The sequence below is a fragment of the Melanotaenia boesemani genome, chromosome 12, assembly GCF_017639745.1.
Source record: "Melanotaenia boesemani isolate fMelBoe1 chromosome 12, fMelBoe1.pri, whole genome shotgun sequence".
In the NCBI taxonomy this organism is placed as follows: domain Eukaryota; kingdom Metazoa; phylum Chordata; class Actinopteri; order Atheriniformes; family Melanotaeniidae; genus Melanotaenia; species Melanotaenia boesemani.
The window spans coordinates 5,963,975-5,983,333 of NC_055693.1; the positions used below are offsets into that span (position 1 = coordinate 5,963,975).

The following is a 19,359-nucleotide window of genomic DNA, read 5'->3' on the forward strand; positions in this document are numbered from 1 at the left end:
TTCACATGTACATAAAACTTTCAAATATTGTAGTTAACTCATAATTAATGAAGAACTGTTAATGAAATAGATAAATTAATTTTTTATTTATTAAAAGATGCAACATGTTTCACACATTTCAATTAATTAATAACCAGTGAAAAATATTTATGAATTATTAATAAAAAATATAAATTATATATATATATAATATATATATATATATATATATTTTTTTTTTTCCATTAATAAAAGATGCAAGAGTCAAAAGGGTCACACATTATACATAAACGGCTAATAATTCAGGCGTTGTGTCTAAATCCTGTGCTGCTTCTGTCTCTTCTACATCTGCTCCTTCACTCCTTTCTTTCCTCCCTCCTTCTGTGTTCTCCTCCATCCCTCTTCCTCCTCCTGTCTCCCAGGACAAACTGTGTCTTCCTCACCACATCCTGGAGGAGAAAGGCCTGATGAAGGTGTGCGTCACGGTGCAGGCTCTGGTGGACGAGGCCTCCTCCAGACACCCCCTCCTGACGTGAGCATCCGAGACGGGCGGAGCCTGGATGCGACCGACTCGTACAGCAAACACACACTGACATGACGCCACAGCTCGCCGCTGCACTCGCTCTGCATCCTGCTCAGAAACCGAGTGCTTTCCTTTTGTTTAGGGATGCAGAAAGGAAAGGGAACTGAACTCAACAGGAACAGACTTTTTTTCTTTACTCAAGTAATTCATAAAGGGGAACTTTAAGCTCATGCCAGGCAGAGAAATCATGCGTTTTCAATCCATTTCAGGTGGGAGGTGAGAAAAAACAAAGACTTGTGTTTTCAGGTAAACTGAAGAGCATCAACACAACTCACAGCTGTTTGCTTTTGGTTTGCTTTAGAAAATCTTAAACTGGCTGGTACCAAATTATTTTTTTCTCATGAAATATTAAAGTCATTATGACAAGGAGAAGGAGAAAGTTTGAGACTGATGTTTGGGAAAGATGAAGCATAACGTCATTTCATGGGAAAATTGTTTTAATAATGGCTGAGTTTTCTTTTAAACTTCACCAGAGTTAGGAACTTCCTGTCATTTCTAAGATTTAGACTGTCATTTAGATTGCTGCCTTTTTTATTTCTTTAAGGTAAAATCACATCTTTACAAATTTGATATAGAAAATTTAATCTTTTCGCTTAAAGTCTGTTTTCTCTGCACGGTCGTAGCTCTAATCACCACTTTGGGACATTAAAAAAAGTGGGATTTAATTAGAAGTAGAGGTGTTTGCATTTAATTAGCCTCGCTTTCAAACCCGCCGTCTATGCACACATCTTTTAAGATTAAATGATTTTCTAAACTGTACAGATCTTTTGAAAGCTGAGATTTCAGGTGAAGTGTTTCTGCAACTGTTCTGCTCTTATTTCCCTGAAGAGAAAAAAACCAAAATACTAAAGTCTTAAGACAAGAGGGAGACCGCTTTTATCTGGAATTTATATTTAAACCTGAAGATATTTATAATATAAAGAGAAGCTGAGAAACGTTTGGAGTTTGAGTTGTTGTATAGAGTCAGAAAGCAAAAGAGAAAACACCAAACTATTTTTCTCTAATATATTTTAGGTATAATTGTGTATGTTTTCTAAAGTTTTACTACAACTTTTAGTGGAGCTCTGCATGTCCCTGCTGCAGGTGTGTGTCTGTGTTTAACTGCCACTGTGGGGACAATAATCTGTTTCTGGACTTTTGTCTCCATCTCTTCACACATGTTGCTAATCAGTGTTTACTCGTGTAAACGAACCTGAAGGACTCTGTCGGTTATTAGTTCATGTGTTTATGTGAAATGCAGTTTGTTAATGTGCCAAAACACAAGAGGTGTTTGTAGAAACGAACAACCAGTTGCTTCAAAGGGGAAACACGGTCTGAGGAGCAGAAGTCGTGGATGGTTCTCGTGGCTGATGAGGGCGAAGTTGGATTAGTTCAGCTCAGCTCATAACTGGCTAAAAACAAATGATGCTGAGAGGACATATTTATCTTCTGTCTTTTCCTGGGACCCATTAACCCGTCCTCCATCCACTACTCCAGCTGTTTACTCCAGCTGTGGTTACATGGACCACTTTTAATCAGATTAACAGTCCAATAAGGATAAAAAAAAAAGCCTAATTCAGACATCTCCAGAACATACATGTTACCACGCGGGGGTGTTGGGATGCAGCGAGTTTCCGATGGGTAGAAATATGGCCAAAGGAAAAGGAAGCTCTTCCATGATGGATTGTTTTGTTGGACATCTTGAAGTCACAACAAATCGTTTGTAAGCTGCGGAGTTGTTTTATTTTCCACAGAATAGCAGCTGGTTAAATGCTTTGCAGCTTGGAAACATTTTTATTTGAATATTTAATCAGACTGAAGACATTTCTTGTCCATGTAAACACAGCTAGGAATTTTCCAGGCAGCGTCTGCACTGTGAGACACTTGATGAATATCAGAGGCGTTTTTCTATATTTAGACATGAGTATGAAGCGGACCTAGAGAAGATCTCTGGCTTCAGCTGTTTGAGAAACTTTTTTACTCCTTTTTAATAATTTCACTTTACTGTTGAGTTTTAAAAGCTCCAACACAAAAAAAATTGGTTCCTTTCTTGCAGCTTTGCAGAGAAAATTTGAGGTTGATGCAGCGAATTGTTGGTCTGGCCTGCTGACTGTGCTGAAGAAGCTGTGTGTGTGTGTGTGTGTGTGTGTGTGTGTGTGCGTGCATGTGTGCGTGTGTGTGTGTGTGCTTCAGGCTGGTGATGTTTCTGTGTGAGATTACAGACTGTGTGACTCAGGATGGGTTTGGTTTACTTCACTGTTGATGCCTCATTCTGCAGCATGTTGCATCAACAGTATCTGTGTGAGCGTGTGTGTGTGTGTCTGTGGTTTTTTGAATCATGTGGCGTTGCAGCTTTGCCAAAAACTGAGGTTTTAAAGGGGCAGTACGTAGTGAAATTCTACAGTATGATTCATCCAGTTCAGCAGAAAAGCCTTGAAGGCCTTTCTCAATCCACCAGCGGAGCAGCTGCTCTTTGCAAACGCTGAGTTGGACACGTTTTGGCTCTGACACGTCTTCTCCCAAAGTTTATATTCAGTTTTCTTTAAGGCAGCATAACACTGTTCAATAGACATCTGAACATCATTGTTTGATGTACTCAGATACTCAGATTTTATACCAGGAGCTTAAAAGAATATTGTATTACACATGCTATGTAATTTAAAGCACCATATGGCAACTTTTCCCCACTATGCCGCTCCCTCTCAGTGACTAATTCAGCATCCGTCTTACATCCTGTTTCTTCTCTGAGCTCTCAAGAGCCAGTAAAAGTCAGTCCCATGTTTCTCCGTTAATGACCTCTGGCATTTCTTCGATGAATCGGCCACAGTGCATGTTCAAAAGAGCCAGTGTGTTCCAGTTCCTGGTGTGTGATGCAGTGTTGGAAAGTGAAATGCTGGAAAGTGATGCTCCGCGATGGAAAACCAGAGAATGCTGCAGGGCCATGTTTTAACCACAATCAAACATGGATGTTAAGCAGAAACTGCACATGAAGGTATATCCGCATCCTGTTTTTTGTATTTAAAAATAGGAAATGGATTGTTGAAGTTGATGTACCTCTGAGCCAACGGCAGGGGGAGTCATAGAGCCGAAGGTGTAGCGTGTACCTGCAACACTTCCTGTCTGGCAGGAAGTAAATTATCCTCCCTGCGCATGCCTGTTATGTCAGCCAAACGTGAACCTAACCTTATCTGACACTTTAAATGTTCTCCTTGCTTTATTCAATAATGTTTATTTACAGAAAAAAAAAAAAAGTTCCCTCTATTGGACAACATGGAGGCACTAAAAGAGAAAGCTTGGTGTGACACAAATACATTGCTTGAGATTTTAAAGGAATTTTAAAATTATTTCTCAGACTGCAATAAATATGCAGACACAGCTGTTTGTTTACGTCAGAAATCACCAGTTCTTCTGCTGTTGGCTCAATATAAATTAATGTTTTACAAATACAAACTGAAATTATTTGCAATCAAGTTTTGTCTCCCTGTAAACAAAAATCTCAATGAGATATTTAAATCTGTGCATGTGTGAAAAATGTGCATGGTTGTGAAAACGAGTTGTGATAAACTTTCGTTTCACAAGTACTGGCATCTGTCTTTAAATATCTATCTACATGACTTTGAGAACCTGCAGTCTGCTCTCTGATTGGACTGTTTGATTGGTCATCGTTCAATCAGATAGAGGCGTAAAGATACAAAAATCTGCATCTCCAACTTCAGTCTTGGATGCAGTTTTTTGCTTTGCATCCATGATCAGATGTTTGCAAGAGCACATCTGTCTTTATTTACAAATACAAATCTGTTAAATTGTTAGGACTTATATTGAGCCCATATTCTACTGCTCTTTCTGAAAAACCAGACAATTCTGTGCATATCAAAATGATTTATTCTGTTCAAATGTGGTCTAACTAAACACTCGTACGATAGCAATCATTTTTCAGGCTCATGTAAATAGATCTGATCAGATCTGTAACCCAGAAATTTATCACTTAACCATGGTGTCAGTTATCAGTCAGCTGATCCTGCAGCACCAGATCATCTGGAAGCACACACTGATGCAGCACCGAGTCGCCTCAGACTTGTATTAATATGCTAAAGGAAACAGCCGTGGCTTAACAATTGTTTTAGCTCAATTTAAATTCAACATTCATGAGTTGTCAGACAGACCGGTCATGTTTGATCCTTTTTGTCTTTTTGGATAATCGTTTCACCTGCAAACACAAACCAAAATCTACAAAGCAAGACTGTAAATCTACATTCTGTCCCTTTAAAACCTCTAAAACGTCTGGTGGCATGTTGTGCTTCTGAATGCCAGAACATATGAAATATGTTTGAATGGGAGAGGTTGTGTTTTGTTTTTGTTTCCTTTTTCTGTGCAGCTTGATATCCAAAGCTTGAGCTACGTAAAGATTCAGCAGTAAAAAGACGAGTGAACAGATAAATAAATGCTTCCACTGGATCGATTTGACAGTTGCCAAAACAAACCTTCCCTCTCTTGTGATAAATGTTTTTATTTAAGTGTACTACATATTTTTTATCGCAAGGATTTCCTGTTGATAGTTTGTGTACTGTATCATTCACCAGAAAACAGCCTGTTTTTCGCAGATACAAACAAAAACACTACAGGCAGCGTGGGAAAGAAAGATCTGAATATCCATGTGAATCCACCTGCTTTTCATTTCTATTAACAGTATTATTTTTCCTCCTGGTGCGTCTTACATTCCTGGTGAGGACCATCGTGTCGAGCTGCTGGAGGCTGAAAACACGGAGCTCAGCTGTGAGATTATTTAGGAAGCTGATGATTTCAGCCTCCATCTTTATTCACACAATCACAGATTGAACACAGTTGTGTGCACATCACACAGTCTGCGTTTCAGGAAAAAACACGAATAAAAATGCTTCCTGATGGATTCTGCACTTTAAACTTGTGTATTTATATCTTTGTTTTGGCAACTGGGAAAATCTTAAATCACTTTTCAGATAACAGGATAAGGTTTAGGTCAGAAATGTGATGCTGGTGTAAATGATGTGTGCCTGCAGTTGTTTTTTAATGTCTCTTTTGTATGAATATCGTCCAGAAATGGCCTGTACTCGTGTTTTTTTGGAGCAAATTTATTTTTATGTGACCTCGCTTTTGATGTAACATGTCCTTTTGTAACTCTTTGTGAACTTTTTTTTTGGTGTAAGTTGTTGTACAGCATGCATGAAAAGTCCCTGTAACGTCGCCTTAACTGCTGTGAATACTGTATATACTGTACTGTTTTTTTCTCATCACTTTATCAGTAAAGACCTCACAAGTCAAAACAAATGGACTGATTGCATCACTTCACCAGCAGAGAAAAGACAATTTTTCATGAGTGCTCGTTTAAGAAAAGGTTTTAGAACCTCTGCATAAGATGATCACTTTAGTTGTAATAATCAGTTCAATATTTTAACTAAATTAAGACCTTAAAAAAAGTCTCATTTGAGCCAAACTTTAAATAATATTTGAATGTGTTTGATGATCTGAAACATTTAAGTGTTTGCTAATGCTGTTGAAGTGTTACCGGAGGTGTAAAATTAATCAATTTTAGCTTCAAAGTAAATAAATAGATTAAGTAATGTGTACTCCAAGTGTTAAAAAAGATCCACTAACTTAAGTCAAGTTTGTTTAACATTTTCCTCCTTTTTCAGTTAAATAACACTAAAAATTTTTGATTAAATTGAATTATTTTATATGAAGTAAGCATAACTTAAAAGCATAACTTAAGTACAACTTAAGAGGATTAGGTAATTACATACTAAGAATAATATAGACCCCTTGTTTTAATTGTTTCAATAGGTAGGATTTAATAAACTTTATTTATCCCACCCCTCCACACCGGTTGGGGGCGGTAATGTACAACATACCACATGTTTGCTACCTGCCAAATAAACTAACACCTGATGAAGAAGAAGACGAAGGAAAAATGTCTGAATGAGAGTCGCGGAGGCCTGCACAAAGTGGGACCTACGGGGCAGAAGTCAGCCTCCCTGCATTTTTAATTTAAATTTTTAATGTTAATTAAGCACGAAATGCCATCATACGCTTATTACAGCACCGCTAAAAGCTGCGCAATGATGACAATATGAAGTAAAAATACACATTATCTCAAGTCGTGTTTATTTGAGCAGAAAAAAAGAATTGTTCCATGATGCCACCATGGAAAACACGGACTACTGGCTGCAAAGTCACGCATTGGCCGCGAGACTCACGCATTTGAGTGGCTTCCCGCGCTCTCACGCCACGCCTCCGATTTCTCACGCTGAAGAGAAATGTTTGGTGCTGCAGTCAGGTAACATCAGGTACTACTGGTAAATAAAGAAAATGTGGAGAAGTGTTACTGGTTTTTTGGGGAAGTGATTTACATCTGCCTGCTGACGGGTTTAAGTTTTGTTTGATGCTTAAACAACAGGAGTTCCCTGCAGCCTTAACACGTCAGCTTCCTTTTTTGTTCAAATGTGCAGAAATAAATAGCAACTCCGGCTTTGCTGACAGCTGAGTTTATTCAGGATCTATCTGTTGAGTTTAGAAGAAAAAAAAAACAAAAAAAAAACTCATGACTGATAAGTTATGCCTGCAGAGACTGAGGGCAGGGGCATTTCTAGACATTAGGGCTGCAACTAATGACTATTCTGATGGTCGATTAGTCACCGACTATTAAAACGACTAGTCGACCGATCGGATTATGTAACTCATTATTATTAAATGGCTCATATTTCACTTTCAGCTTTGTAATCTTGCATGAAGTTGTTATGCAAGTCTGATGTGCCTCCTCTTTAAGTGTTCGAGCATTGCAGACGTACTTCCGTGGTACACAAGGTCCACTTTACAAACCTCACATGCATTTAATTTTTATTTTGTAAGTTTAACGTTAAGTTATTTCAGACTTTTGACATCCCATGCCGCCATATTTTTCCCCTGGCGAGAAAGAGTTTTTTATTTTTTGTTGTCCCCCCCCCGACATAGTCGACAGCTAAATTAATTGCTGACTATTTCTATTGTTGACTATTGCCGACAACGTCGACTAATCGTTACTGCCCTACTAGACAGAGAGCTGTACAAGGGGCCTGATAAACTGAATGCGCCAGACCACGAAGTCTGTAATGTTGATAACAAATGATCTACGATCTGATGCTTTTAATTCTGCCCCCTGTGATGTGTGACCGTCCATTGACCAGGGAGCTGTAACTGTCAAGGTAAGGTAAATCTGGTAGCAATATGAATGAATGAATGAATGAAAAATACTTTATTAATCCCAAAGGGAAATTCAATATTGTAGTAGTAGTAGTAATTTTTTTTTTTTTTTTTTTTTAGTAAAACAATCACATTAATTAATTAAGGGCTTTGTTCTTCAGCCTGATAGCTGCTGGAAGGAAGGATCTTCTGTATCTCTCTGTCTTGCATCGGACTTGAACAAGCCTCCCACTGAACACACTCTGTTGTTTCGTCACGGCGTTGTGTAGAGGGTGTGAAGGATCTTCCATTATCTTCGTCAGCTTGTACAGAATTCTTTTTTTGATGATCAACTCCAGCGGCTCCAGAGTTACTCCAAGCACAGAACCGGCTTTCTTGATCAGTTTGTTAATTCTTTTCAAGTCTCTGGTTCTGATGCCGCTGCCCCAGCAGATTGCTGCAAAGCTGATTGCACTTTCAACAACAGACCTGTAGAACATTTGCAACATTTTGGTGCAGACGTTAAAAGATCTCAGCTTCCTTAAGAAGTAGAGTCTGCTCTGACCTTTCTTGTAAATGTACTCAGTGTTGCTTTTCCACTCAAGTCTGTTGTCCAGCTGAACTCCAAGGTACTTGTATTCCTCCACCACCTCCACCTCCTCTCCCATGATGGAAACACTTCTATGTGTGTTCTTGTTCCTCCTGAAGTCAACAATCATCTCCTTTGTTTTCTTGGTATTCAAGATGAGATGATTGTCACCGCACCATTTCACAAACTGACCGACCAGTTCTCTGTACTCTGCTTCTTGTCCATCACTGATACACCCAACAACTGCTGAGTCATCAGAGTATTTCTGCAGATGACAGAACTCAGAGTTGTACTGGAAGTCTGAGGTGTACAGCGTGAATAGAAATGGTGAAAGTACAGTCCCTTGTGGTGTTCCAGTGCAGCTGACCACCATCTCAGACACACAACCTTTCAGTCTCACAAACTGTGGTCTGTTTGTGAGGTAGTCGTAAATCCAGGTGGTTGTGGAGGGATCCACCTGGAATTTCTGCAGCTTCTCACACAGCAGAGCAGGCTGAATCGTATTAAAAGCACTTGAGAAATCAAAGAACATGACCCTCAAAGTGCTGCCTGACTGGTCCAGATGAGAGTGGGCTCTCTGAAGCAGGTATATGATTGCATCTTCAACCCCAAGCCCATTACGGTATGCAAACTGTAATGGGTCCTGAAAGGTGTTCACCTGCTTGCTGAGGTGAGCCAGTAAGAGTCTCTCCAGGACTTTCATGACGTGAGATGTCAGGGCGACTGGTCTGTAGTCTTTTGGTTCAGCTGGTTGTGGTTTCTATCTCCACCATTTGGAAGTTTTGGAGCATTTTTAACCAGGAATTTGGAAAATTGTACGTATTTTCAGCACCAACAAGCGCACGTAACAGAGCAAGAAACAGTAGAATAAGATCATAGTAAGACAGGAGGCCCAACACGTGACTCTTGTGTTTGTTGGTGTGTCCTAGTGAATGACTTATTGCACAACAGTCATATATACTGAACATAAATACACAACATATATACTGAACCTTTCAGCACCACTTTAATATTCTAACATCAGTATTGGCAAAGATTAACACCATGAATCACATGGTCCTCCGTTTCAGACGCAGCAGCAGCAGGTCCATCATCACGTCCAGATGAGGCTGAAATTATTCAGGTCTGTTTTTTTTTTTATGTGCAATGTACAGCTGACCATGAGTGACGTTCCCACTAGCAAGTACGAACCGTTAATGTGCACACCTGAAAAAGCTTCCCTCCCACACACAACCGAGCGGTTGCGCTGATTCCCATCTCTTATACAAAAATGAGAAAATTCCCTAAATTCCTTAGATACTTCCAAGGAAAATTACGTGTTTTTTTATGTGGGGTATTTTGTAAGATGTTGGGACTTTGGATTTAAGGATTACTTGTCATTTTTAAAGATATTTAAGGCCATAATTTTGACTTTATTTTAAAGACTTTTTAAAGATCCACAGATTCCTTGTAAACAAATCATTATGATCCAAAAGCAGACAAAAAAAAAAGGCAGATCAGGACTTTTATATTAAGAAAAATAAGTTTTTAAATGGAAAAGGGAGAAATAAATGGTTTTGAGATTAAATATCCCACAATTATCACACTACAGTCAACATTTTGTTTAAGTAGTTATCATATGTAAACTTGAAAACATTGTAATCGTATTCTATAACACTAAAACTGCATCCACCCTCATTATTTATTCATTTGTTGCCATGACGACAGCATCAGTCTCATCAAAGTGAATAAACACAAAACAGAAATTAACAGTAAAGAGTTTTATTTGAAAACATCCACTGGACTTTTCACCGACAGCTCTACTGCACCAAACCAAAGAAATCCACATATTGATGTCGTCGGGCTCTGGAAACTTCCTGCTTCTACAAACACGGCAGCTGTGACCAGAAATACAAAACATTCCACTAAAGTCTGTTTTTGTGGATTTCAGGTGTTCAGACTGAAGGCACACAGGCTTCAAACATCAGTGACTGGACTCGGCTGCAGAATTTGCTTTCCTGGGAACATCGGATGTTATTCATCTCCATTCTGCAGGAACAAACGGGTTTAGATTGATGGCGGGAGAGCGGCAGCGTCAGGGTGGACTCATGTTAAAGTGGCTGGAGTTCAGGCGTTCAGGTACTTGGCGTGGTGTTTGATGTGATCGTTCATAAAGGAGTAGATGAAGAAGTAGCTGTGGTCATACCCCTGCAGGAGGAAACGAGTTTTAATTCATGCAGCACAAACAGAATAAATGATGTAAATACAGTGTGGAGACAACGGGAACGGACCGGCTGCAGTCTGAAGACCACGGGAATTTTCTTCTCGGAGCAGACGGCGATCAGGTTGTCTGGCAGCAGCTGGCTGGCCGACAGGAACTGGTCGTCACGGCCCTGATCGATGAGGATGTCCAGCTGAGGGCCGGAGTACGACGCTGCTAACACGGTGGCGTCATACGCCTGAAAGAGTTTTAAAAAAAAAGATTGCAATCTGTTACTCAAACACGAAGAAACATTGTTCTTCAGGTTCTTACAGACCGTCATGTAACAGCTCAGGGTTTTGTGGTGGTCTTACCTCCCATGTGGACCTGTCGGAGCCCAGATACCCTGAGAAGGCTTTCTGACCCCAGGGACACTGCATGGGGTTACAGATGGGGGCGAACGCAGACACAGCCTGCAGGAAACACAGGAAGTAAGCACTTGAACATAAAAAGCATAAAAAAACTTGTTCTGTCCCAATCGAGTCGTGTCTGTGAGTCCCTGACAGACACAACACTTCTGGACAGTGAGGAGTAGGAACACTTTACCACCTGGAATAAGAGAATGCACCACATACACCTCTTTTAAATCCCAAAGCTGGCTTTTAACCAAGCTCTCAGCACGATAGATGCCCAGAAGCAAACAGATACCTAAACATATGTAGCTGAATAAATCCGCCTTCCTTCTGTATTTGAGTGTTATCATTAAAATTTTGAATGCACAATGAATGAATTTACAACTGTTATAGTTGTACACAATCTGTATTTACTGCATAACATGCTGTTGTCTGATTAACCACAAGAAAACCAAAAGAAGCGTCTGAACTATGAATCTACCACTAAATGTTCTGGTTCATCTGGTTGTATACAAACAGTTGTCTTCATCATCCTCTTCACATTTAGACATCATGGGACCAGGTTATTGACACTGACCTTTTATGTTTTACCCACCACTGTTAGCTTATGTGCCAATAAACCGTTTCAGATGAAGGAATTATAATTGCATGATTCTACTTAAAACCAACATTCATGATATAATATCAGTGTAGCACCAATGTTTTACATTCTCTATAAATTTTACATGAAAACTGATTATCCCCAACTTTTTGTGAGTAGTGTACATGTCATACATGCGCCACTCTGCTTGTATAATTATCCTGCGTAATTTAATGGTATGTGCTGTGTTTAAATGGTGTCTGTTTTATATTAATAAAGCTAAATGCTAATCACTGTAACTCCTGCACTTCATACAATATTAACAACAACCAGTTTGCACCTTATGTTTTATGTCTGGACCTTATGTGTGTATTGATGAGCAGATGTAAATTAGCATTAATGCTAACTCACACATTTACATTTTACTTATGTTCATTAATGTGCATAATGTTCCTTATTAAATAAGATATAAAAAAAAACAAACGAATAAATTCATGAAACATGCAGCACCTTGTATTTCCCAGGGTTCTTCAGAGCACAGATGAGCGCCCCATGACCGCCCATGGAGTGGCCGCTGATGGACATCTTCTCTGGATCGGTGGGGAAGTTGCTGTTGATAAGTTTTGGGAGCTGAAAAAAAAAAAGAATAATGAGCAAAGATTATCTTAAAGTCCAACTGAGGGGCAGGAAGGGGACATAAATCCATCGCACCTCTTCAGTGATGTACGAGTACATGCGGTAGTTCGTCTTCCAGGGGTCTTGGGTGGCGTCGACATAGAAACCGGCTCCTGTGCCGAAGTCCCAGTTCTCATCTTCACCTTCAATGTTGCAGCCACCTGAAGGGTGGAGGAAGCGTGTCAGAGCGTAACAGAGTCAACCCGAGCAGAAATGCACACTCGAGCTGAGCTGTTCTTACGTGGGCTGGTGTCCGGGGCCACGACGATGATGCCGTGTTCTGCTGCAGCGAGCTGGCTGCCAGCTTTGGTGATGAAGTTCTGCTCCGTGCACGTCAGGCCTGCAGAGAAACGATAAAACCTGATCAGACGGCGCTTTCTCCTCTCGCTTCATCACAGCCTTTTTAAATGTGTTGAGTGAAAAAACAACAGCCGTGGCAGGACTTATAAAGCCTGCAAACACTGTTGTCTCAGCCTGACACAAACAGACTTTCATCCTCACATCTCACTTCCATCCTCGCTGAGGTACAAGAGCATCAGGAGGTGTTACAATGAAACAGTTTCAGACTCACTGAGGAACAATAAAATGATTCTTCAAGCTCAGATTTACTTGTTTAAACTGTGTTTTGGTTCACGATGTCTCTGTATGCTGACAACAAAACCAGTCTGAGGTAACTGTGGTTGTCATGATCAGAGGTGGGTAGTAACGCGTTACATTTAAGTAAGTTTTTTACACAAACTGTACTTTTAAGAGTAATTTTAATACAACATACTTTTTACTTCTACTAGAGTATAGTTATGAAGAAGAAACTACTTGAATGGCACTTTTAAATCTTGTACTTGTTACAATGACAACAAAGATATTCTATTCAGAATATTAAGCTTTGATTACTTAGCCTAGGTGTGTGTGTTTTATTGTAGTTTTATTTTGTTTATTTGATGATGACAATGCACATTACTGAACACTTTGTACATTTTCATGACATTGTAAATATGCCAGGTTTAGCTAGAAGCTACTTTCCATCTGTAGTCCTCAGACATTAAAAAAAAAAACAACATAAACAATAACAAATAGCCTTTACAATAAATACACAATAACAGACTTACAACACACTATTTACATAAAAACTATGTTGACACATTTGGTTGGTTTTGAGCCATTTTTTAGCTCTTTTCTAAAAGCAATAAAAGTGCTACACTCTTGTACAGTTATTGGAAGATTTTCTACTTCATGCAGCCTGTAACGGAAAAAGTGTTTTCTCCTGTAGCTAAATGGCACCTCACAGCCCCCTCTAGAAGCAGACCTGGTCCTAAGGGAGAAGGGGCTAGGCCATGAAGAGATTTATAGATGAGGCAAGCATATTTAAAACCTTTAAAATGGTCAAAACTTAAAAGATGGTATTTCTCTAAAATTTCACAATGGTGAGTTGAATTTGGCTTCTTTGCAAACACCTTGATGGCTTTTTTATACAACTGCTGTAAAGGTTGTAGTACAGTGATGCCTACAAAAGACCATATTATAAATCAATATTCAATATGAGACAGAATCATGAAATGAAGGTACGATTTTACAGCATCATTTGAGATAAAAGGCCTAATTTGTTAAAAGTTTTGAAGATTAAATTTTACAGTGTTGACAACCTTTTTTAACATGTTTTTTGAAGGTAAAATTTGAGTCCAAAATGATTCCAAGGTACTTGAATTGGGATACCAATATAGTGTCTCTCCACCTATAGACACTTTAAGGCTGGTCTTTTTGTAAATGTCATGCAAAATGTTTTATTTGTATTTTATATGTGTGCAGTATATGAATTGGGGCGTCCTGGGTGAGTGCATGTCAGAAACACGTTGCAGAATGTTATTCGGCAAGACGTTTAGTCAAACGCTGCTCATGTGTCCTTTACTTTTGTCTCAAAAATTTTGTTATTAAAGACCAGGACAGCCAGACGGAGGACAATGTTATGGAAAAAAAAATGTATTTTAATTAATGTGTTAGATCCCTTCATTTATGTTTTCCTTCTTTTTTTCACCAGGTCACCAGTCCATCACAGGGCCAACATTTCATTTATTAATATTTCATTTAAAAGAACAAAAAGTCTGACATCACTCAGGAAGTACTCAGTACTTGAGTAGTTCTTTCATTAAGTACTGTTTTACTTTTGCTTGCGTAATTATTCAGATGACTACTTTTTACTTGTACTTGAATCATTTTTTTCTAAAGCAACAGTACTTTTATTTGAATATAAATTGTGGCTACTCCACCACCTCTGGTCATGATCATGTTTAACATAGCTGTTGAAGATATGACTGTATTAGTGAGCGGAAAAGCCTGGCGTGTGATTCCTGTGGAGCCACAGAGCTCCACTCAGACATGAAATCCAGTCAAAGTCAAAATAATGTTGCAATAAAGTGAAACTGGTAGATGTACATTTTTCATTTGGGTAGAAAATGATTATTTAAAAAGATTTTTTTAAATTAAAAATTTGTATTTATGCTTAACTTAATATCCAATGAAGTAGATATTAAAATCTATTAATATTCTGGTATTTGTTTTAAACATTTTTCAGTACCAGTAAAATATTTCAACAACTTATGAATTTCTTTTTATTGCTTTTAATTTATTATCCATTCCTATTGGCTTTGGCCTAACAAGTAATCCAGATATATGACTGTTTTTATTATATTTATTATGTTGCCTTTTCCCTTTAACTTAAAGCGAACCAGGCAGTTACTTTTACCTGGATGGATGTTTAGATTTTACTGCTTTGTGCTGACTAATCTGCAGTCTGTCACTGAATAAATGGAGATTAAATCATTCAATCAAATAATAATATATCTCTTGGTTAAAGTCTTTCGTTCGTACATCATCACCTGGAAATCTTTCTCCTGTTTAAATCCCATTTAAACTATATAAAGAGGAAAAGAATACAAGTTTGAGGAATCACCAAAGGAAAACTTGATTGGATTTGTTTTGTTCGTGGGAATAATTAAGTGTAATAAAAAAAAACAAACATAAAACCATGCTAAGACAGAACCTGTTGGACAGTTTGTGACCCTTTCCTTAACTCCCTGGTTACAACACCCCGTTACCAGCTGAACGCTCACCGGAGAGCCAGTACATGACCGGACATTTGTCCGTTTCAGCGTTGGGAGGCAGATAGATGGCGAACTTCATTTTACACTTCAGCTCGGAGCTGTGAAAGAAACACAAACACATTCATGTCATCGTTATGTGTACTTGCTGTGAAACGCTTGAGCTTTGAGCTGAATGTGAGGCCACAGGTGTGGAAATGTAGCTCACCTTTCATGTTCAAAAACCTTCTGGACGCCACCGGCACACTTGTTGGACGACACTTGTGTGAGAGCCATGTCTGACCTGCGGAAACACAACAGCAATATTTGTCTTAACTGTAACGGATTCAGTAGCTTTTAGCTTAAACACTGATTTAACAAATCCTAAATTTCATATGAATGCCAGCTGCTCCTGAACAGCTGAAGCCCAGTTTCTATCAGTCTAGACAGGTACAAGTGACTTCTGGTTGCGGGGTCTTTGTGGTCCCTCCGCAATTTTTATTTACTGAAACTGTATCTGGAACCCTGACAACCCTGTCATTACAAGATATTAAATAAATAAATAAAAAAGGCCGCCTTTTAACAGTTTACTCGAGCTTTTCTTCCATACGAGGCAGCAAACCGGTCAAGCTCAACTTGCAAATGTGATTGTAACTGACAAACTCTTAACCCTCGATTTACAACCAATGTTGACTGTGGTCAAACACAACAGCGTAGACTAGAGTCGCATGTCAGTCCTAACAGTTAGCCTGTCCAGTAAATTATTACCTTATGGAGAATGCTAACGACAAGGTGCTCATAGATCACAGTAGCAAACTGCAAGACACATTTTCTATAAGCCGAACAGCACAAAGAGCTTTCAAAATGAAGAATAACAAGGGTCGAAAACTTGACTGACCTTGCATGTATATTACGAACGCTGGAAATTGTAATTAATCTAAATGTGTGTGGAATCCGGCTTGCACCATACGGAGGGGCGTGCAGGGATTAGCAAGTAAAGTTAGCTGTGAATGTTACTTACCGGTAACAGCTACTCACTAATGTCTGCTTGAAGTTAAAATGCTTTAAAGCTTGTGATAAAGCACGTAAATAACCTAAAGGCATATTTTACGGAGCATACCTGCTTAAATCACTGTTTTGTTGGTAATTGTAGTCAGTTCGTTGGTCCGCTAACCTCCCTGCGCAGCTGCAGCAGTCAGTCCAGAGCGTCCGGAGTCCGCTAACGTCAGGGTTAACGTGATGACGTCAGAAGATCCGCCCCTTGTGGTTTGAGACGCATTCCATGCACTCTGACACAAGATGGCGCTGGTGTTTAAAAAAAAATCATTTCTATTCGGTAAAAAAATGGATTTAAAGTCAAATTGGTACAATTGTACAAGTACAATAGATATAAAATATTGTATTATAAATACTGAAGTATACCCAAAGTTAATATATGCAACAAATCACTCAAACAAGGGGAAATGAAATGCTTTATTTTCCAAAAATCCAGCACCTCACAGCAGGGTGCAAGATACTAGTAGGCAAATAACACATAGAAAGCCATAACCAAGTAGCCGGCATAGTGTATAAAAACATCCGTTCAGAATATGGACTGGAAACCCCTAGGTCACAATGGGAAACACCTCCTAAGGTGATGGAGAAAGAGAGGGCTAAGATCCTGTGGGACTCCCAGATACAGACCAACAAAATGGCCAACCAAACAGACATTGTGATCATGGATTAGCAGCAAAGGAAAGCCGTAGTGATCAATGTAGCCATCCCCAATGATGGAAATATCAGGAAAATAGAACACAAGAAACTGGAGAAACATCAAGGACTCAAGCAAGAACTGGAGAAAGCCTGGAAGGTAAAGACAACAGTAGAACCAGCCGACATCGGAGCACTGGAGGCCGTGTCCTCCACACTAGAAAAGTGGCCCCTATAGAACCATCAGACATCTCCATTTATAAGAGAGCAGTCCCAGGAACAGCTAAGATACTGCATGGGGCCTTCACGCTCAAGACCTGAGTGTGAGATGAACAGCCACCCAGCCTACTCAAGGGATGTAGAGTTCATATATATATATTTACGCCGCACTTTATCTGTTTACCGTTGAGCTGCTACTGTTTATTCTGACTGCTAATTTCAGTAAAAACTTTTATGAAAAAGTAAAACTGTCAAGCTTCTCATCTGGTTAACAATCATGTTTTCTATTCAGTGTTTGTCTCCACAAGATTTTTTAATGTAATTAAAATTTAATGTAATTTTCATTATCAAAACTGACACTGGTTATTTATGTGCTTAAGAGGCAATGAAAAGTCAAAATACTTATAAAATGCCTTTGACACACTTTATTATTCATGTTTAAGTCATGTACAAAAAAAGAAGCACATTTTTGCTGCACAAATAATATAAAAAAACTTCCAACTGCCTGACTGTACACACACACATCATTACCCTTATCATCATGTCTTCTCCTCTGATCAGCTGATCACCATCCTCTCCAGCATCAGGTGTCCTCTTCATGGTCTGTAGCTCTCCAGGGTCTGCATCCTGGTGGACTCCATCTCTGCTGCTTGCAGTGTCTCTTTCCTCAGCTGATCCATCTTCTTCATCTTGCAGTGTGTGCAGCGTTTGTGGGTGTAATTGATGTGTGTCCTAGAAGCAGGGATGGTGCCCAATCTGAGCCAGCCATCATTTCTTTATCTGGTTGACCTGCAATCACATATTTGTTATTAAAAAACTAGTTAACATTGGATGCTTCCATTACATTTCACAATGTTAACCACTTAATCCAACCAGTTAACATCCCATCAGATCTCTTAGAGCACTCTTGGTATTTACCTGTATCTCTAAAATCATTCACTCTGTGACGTTTTATATAAAGATGATTAAATAAAATAAACACTGATGAACCACAAACAGATGAATCCATTTCTATTTCCCTCCCTCTTTGCCAGTAATTTACAAGTGAAGTTAGCCAATGTGAATATAGCGACTTTATAAAGCCAAATAAAGTGTATTCATTAACATTACTTACACAATAAAAACAACAGCAACAACAAAAAACTCTCCTACTTGCCTTTATGAAAATGCCGAGAGCAAACACGCATGAAGGGAGATGGTGGTGAAAGTGATGTCCTTCCCTCACCGCTGCGACCCATGCCATCCGATGCCTCAGTTACATCTCAACCTGCTGTCCAAAGCCTCTTTTAGAAGTGGGAAACCGAAAAAAATATAACGTTGTGGCTGACTTTTGTGCAAATATTTTTATAAACATTCTTATTCATTTACTCATTTACATTTAATCCTTAGATTCTAGTGACATTCATTAGGCTCTGCTTTTAATTAATAGAGCTACATTATTATAGTGTTGCTGAGGTCAGACAGCTTAACTAACAACACAGCTTACAGACAGTGCATTCACAAACAGGACACAAACTCATACAGGGTTACTGAGTTCAATACTGAGAAAATACCAAGGGACCTTGAAACTGTTCTGGGTGTCCGGCAAGGGAGTTGTCGTAAATATTTTTATATTCCCTTACTTTTCTACTCACTCCAAGCAGAGCAGAATTTCCCAGTAACTCAGAAAAATTATTAAAGAACAGCCTTTGTGTAAAAACTGTGGGAACAGGTAGAAGGCAGTCAGTACAGAGACAGGCAGATAACAGGACAGGGAGAAGTGTTTCTTTTCCCCTCAGCTCTGACGCACCCCAGGAGGAGGACCTGGAGGAATCAAATTCATGGAAGGAGGAGGAGCTACACCTTGTAAAATACACATTCACATGAATGCGCACCACATGCACGCACATAGCCACAATGCATTGTACCAGTATAAATGAGGAGGATAACTTAGGTATCTTTTGGCTGAACCGAAGGGTCCCAACACTCCGTGTATTAGTGGACCAGAAGCTAAGCTAACGGACCTCCTCTTAAGAGATATGTATTGCTTTTTATTACTGGCTCAACAAAGAATTGTCAATTCTACTCAATCTCTGGTGTTTTTGCCTTCTTTTAAAAATGTGGATTTTTGAACACTCTTCCTTCTGATGATTTATTTACAGGAGGTAAACAAATATTTTAAAACAACAGTACCTTTTTAAATTGTGTGACTTAGTGTGGCAGTCTTTCACAC

At 39.1% G+C, this 19,359-nt stretch overlaps 2 protein-coding genes across 4 annotated transcripts in view; one reads left to right on the plus strand and one right to left on the minus strand.

The window, feature by feature from the left end:
• Positions 1-774, plus strand: part of lrch1 (leucine-rich repeats and calponin homology (CH) domain containing 1) — an 81,417-nt gene extending 80,643 nt beyond the window's left edge. For both annotated transcript variants that reach the window (XM_042000902.1, XM_042000904.1), the window contains one exon: positions 402-774. In XM_042000902.1, coding sequence (XP_041856836.1) covers positions 402-515 — 114 coding nt within the window. In that variant the 3' untranslated portion in view covers positions 516-774. The remainder of the gene's footprint in view (positions 1-401) is intronic.
• Positions 775-10,066: 9,292 nt separating this feature from the next.
• Positions 10,067-16,482, minus strand: esd (esterase D/formylglutathione hydrolase). 2 transcript variants are annotated; one of them, XM_042000910.1, is made up of 9 exons: positions 16,360-16,482; positions 15,469-15,543; positions 15,273-15,361; positions 12,410-12,508; positions 12,205-12,329; positions 12,004-12,123; positions 10,875-10,973; positions 10,592-10,759; positions 10,067-10,508 (listed from the first exon to the last, which is right to left on the minus strand). In XM_042000910.1, exons 2-9 carry the CDS (start codon positions 15,534-15,536, stop codon positions 10,428-10,430), a joined length of 849 nt encoding a protein of 282 aa, XP_041856844.1. In that variant the 5' UTR covers positions 15,537-15,543; positions 16,360-16,482; the 3' UTR covers positions 10,067-10,427. The 2 variants fall into 2 exon arrangements, with proteins under 2 accessions (XP_041856844.1, XP_041856843.1); XM_042000909.1 differs by lacking the exon at positions 16,360-16,482 and adding an exon at positions 16,261-16,340.
• Positions 16,483-19,359: the final 2,877 nt, after the last annotated feature.

Bases quoted from the DNA above. Each gene is read 5' to 3' on its own strand.
- esd (XM_042000910.1), bottom strand. From the start codon at position 15,536: ATGGCTCTCACACAAGTGTCGTCCAACAAGTGTGCCGGTGGCGTCCAG. The intron at 15,362-15,468 runs GTGAGCTACATT...TTTCTTTCACAG, and splicing joins AAGGTTTTTGAACATGAAAG to CTCCGAGCTGAAGTGTAAAA. The intron at 12,509-15,272 runs GTGAGCGTTCAG...GTTTCTCTGCAG, and splicing joins GGTCATGTACTGGCTCTCCG to GCCTGACGTGCACGGAGCAG.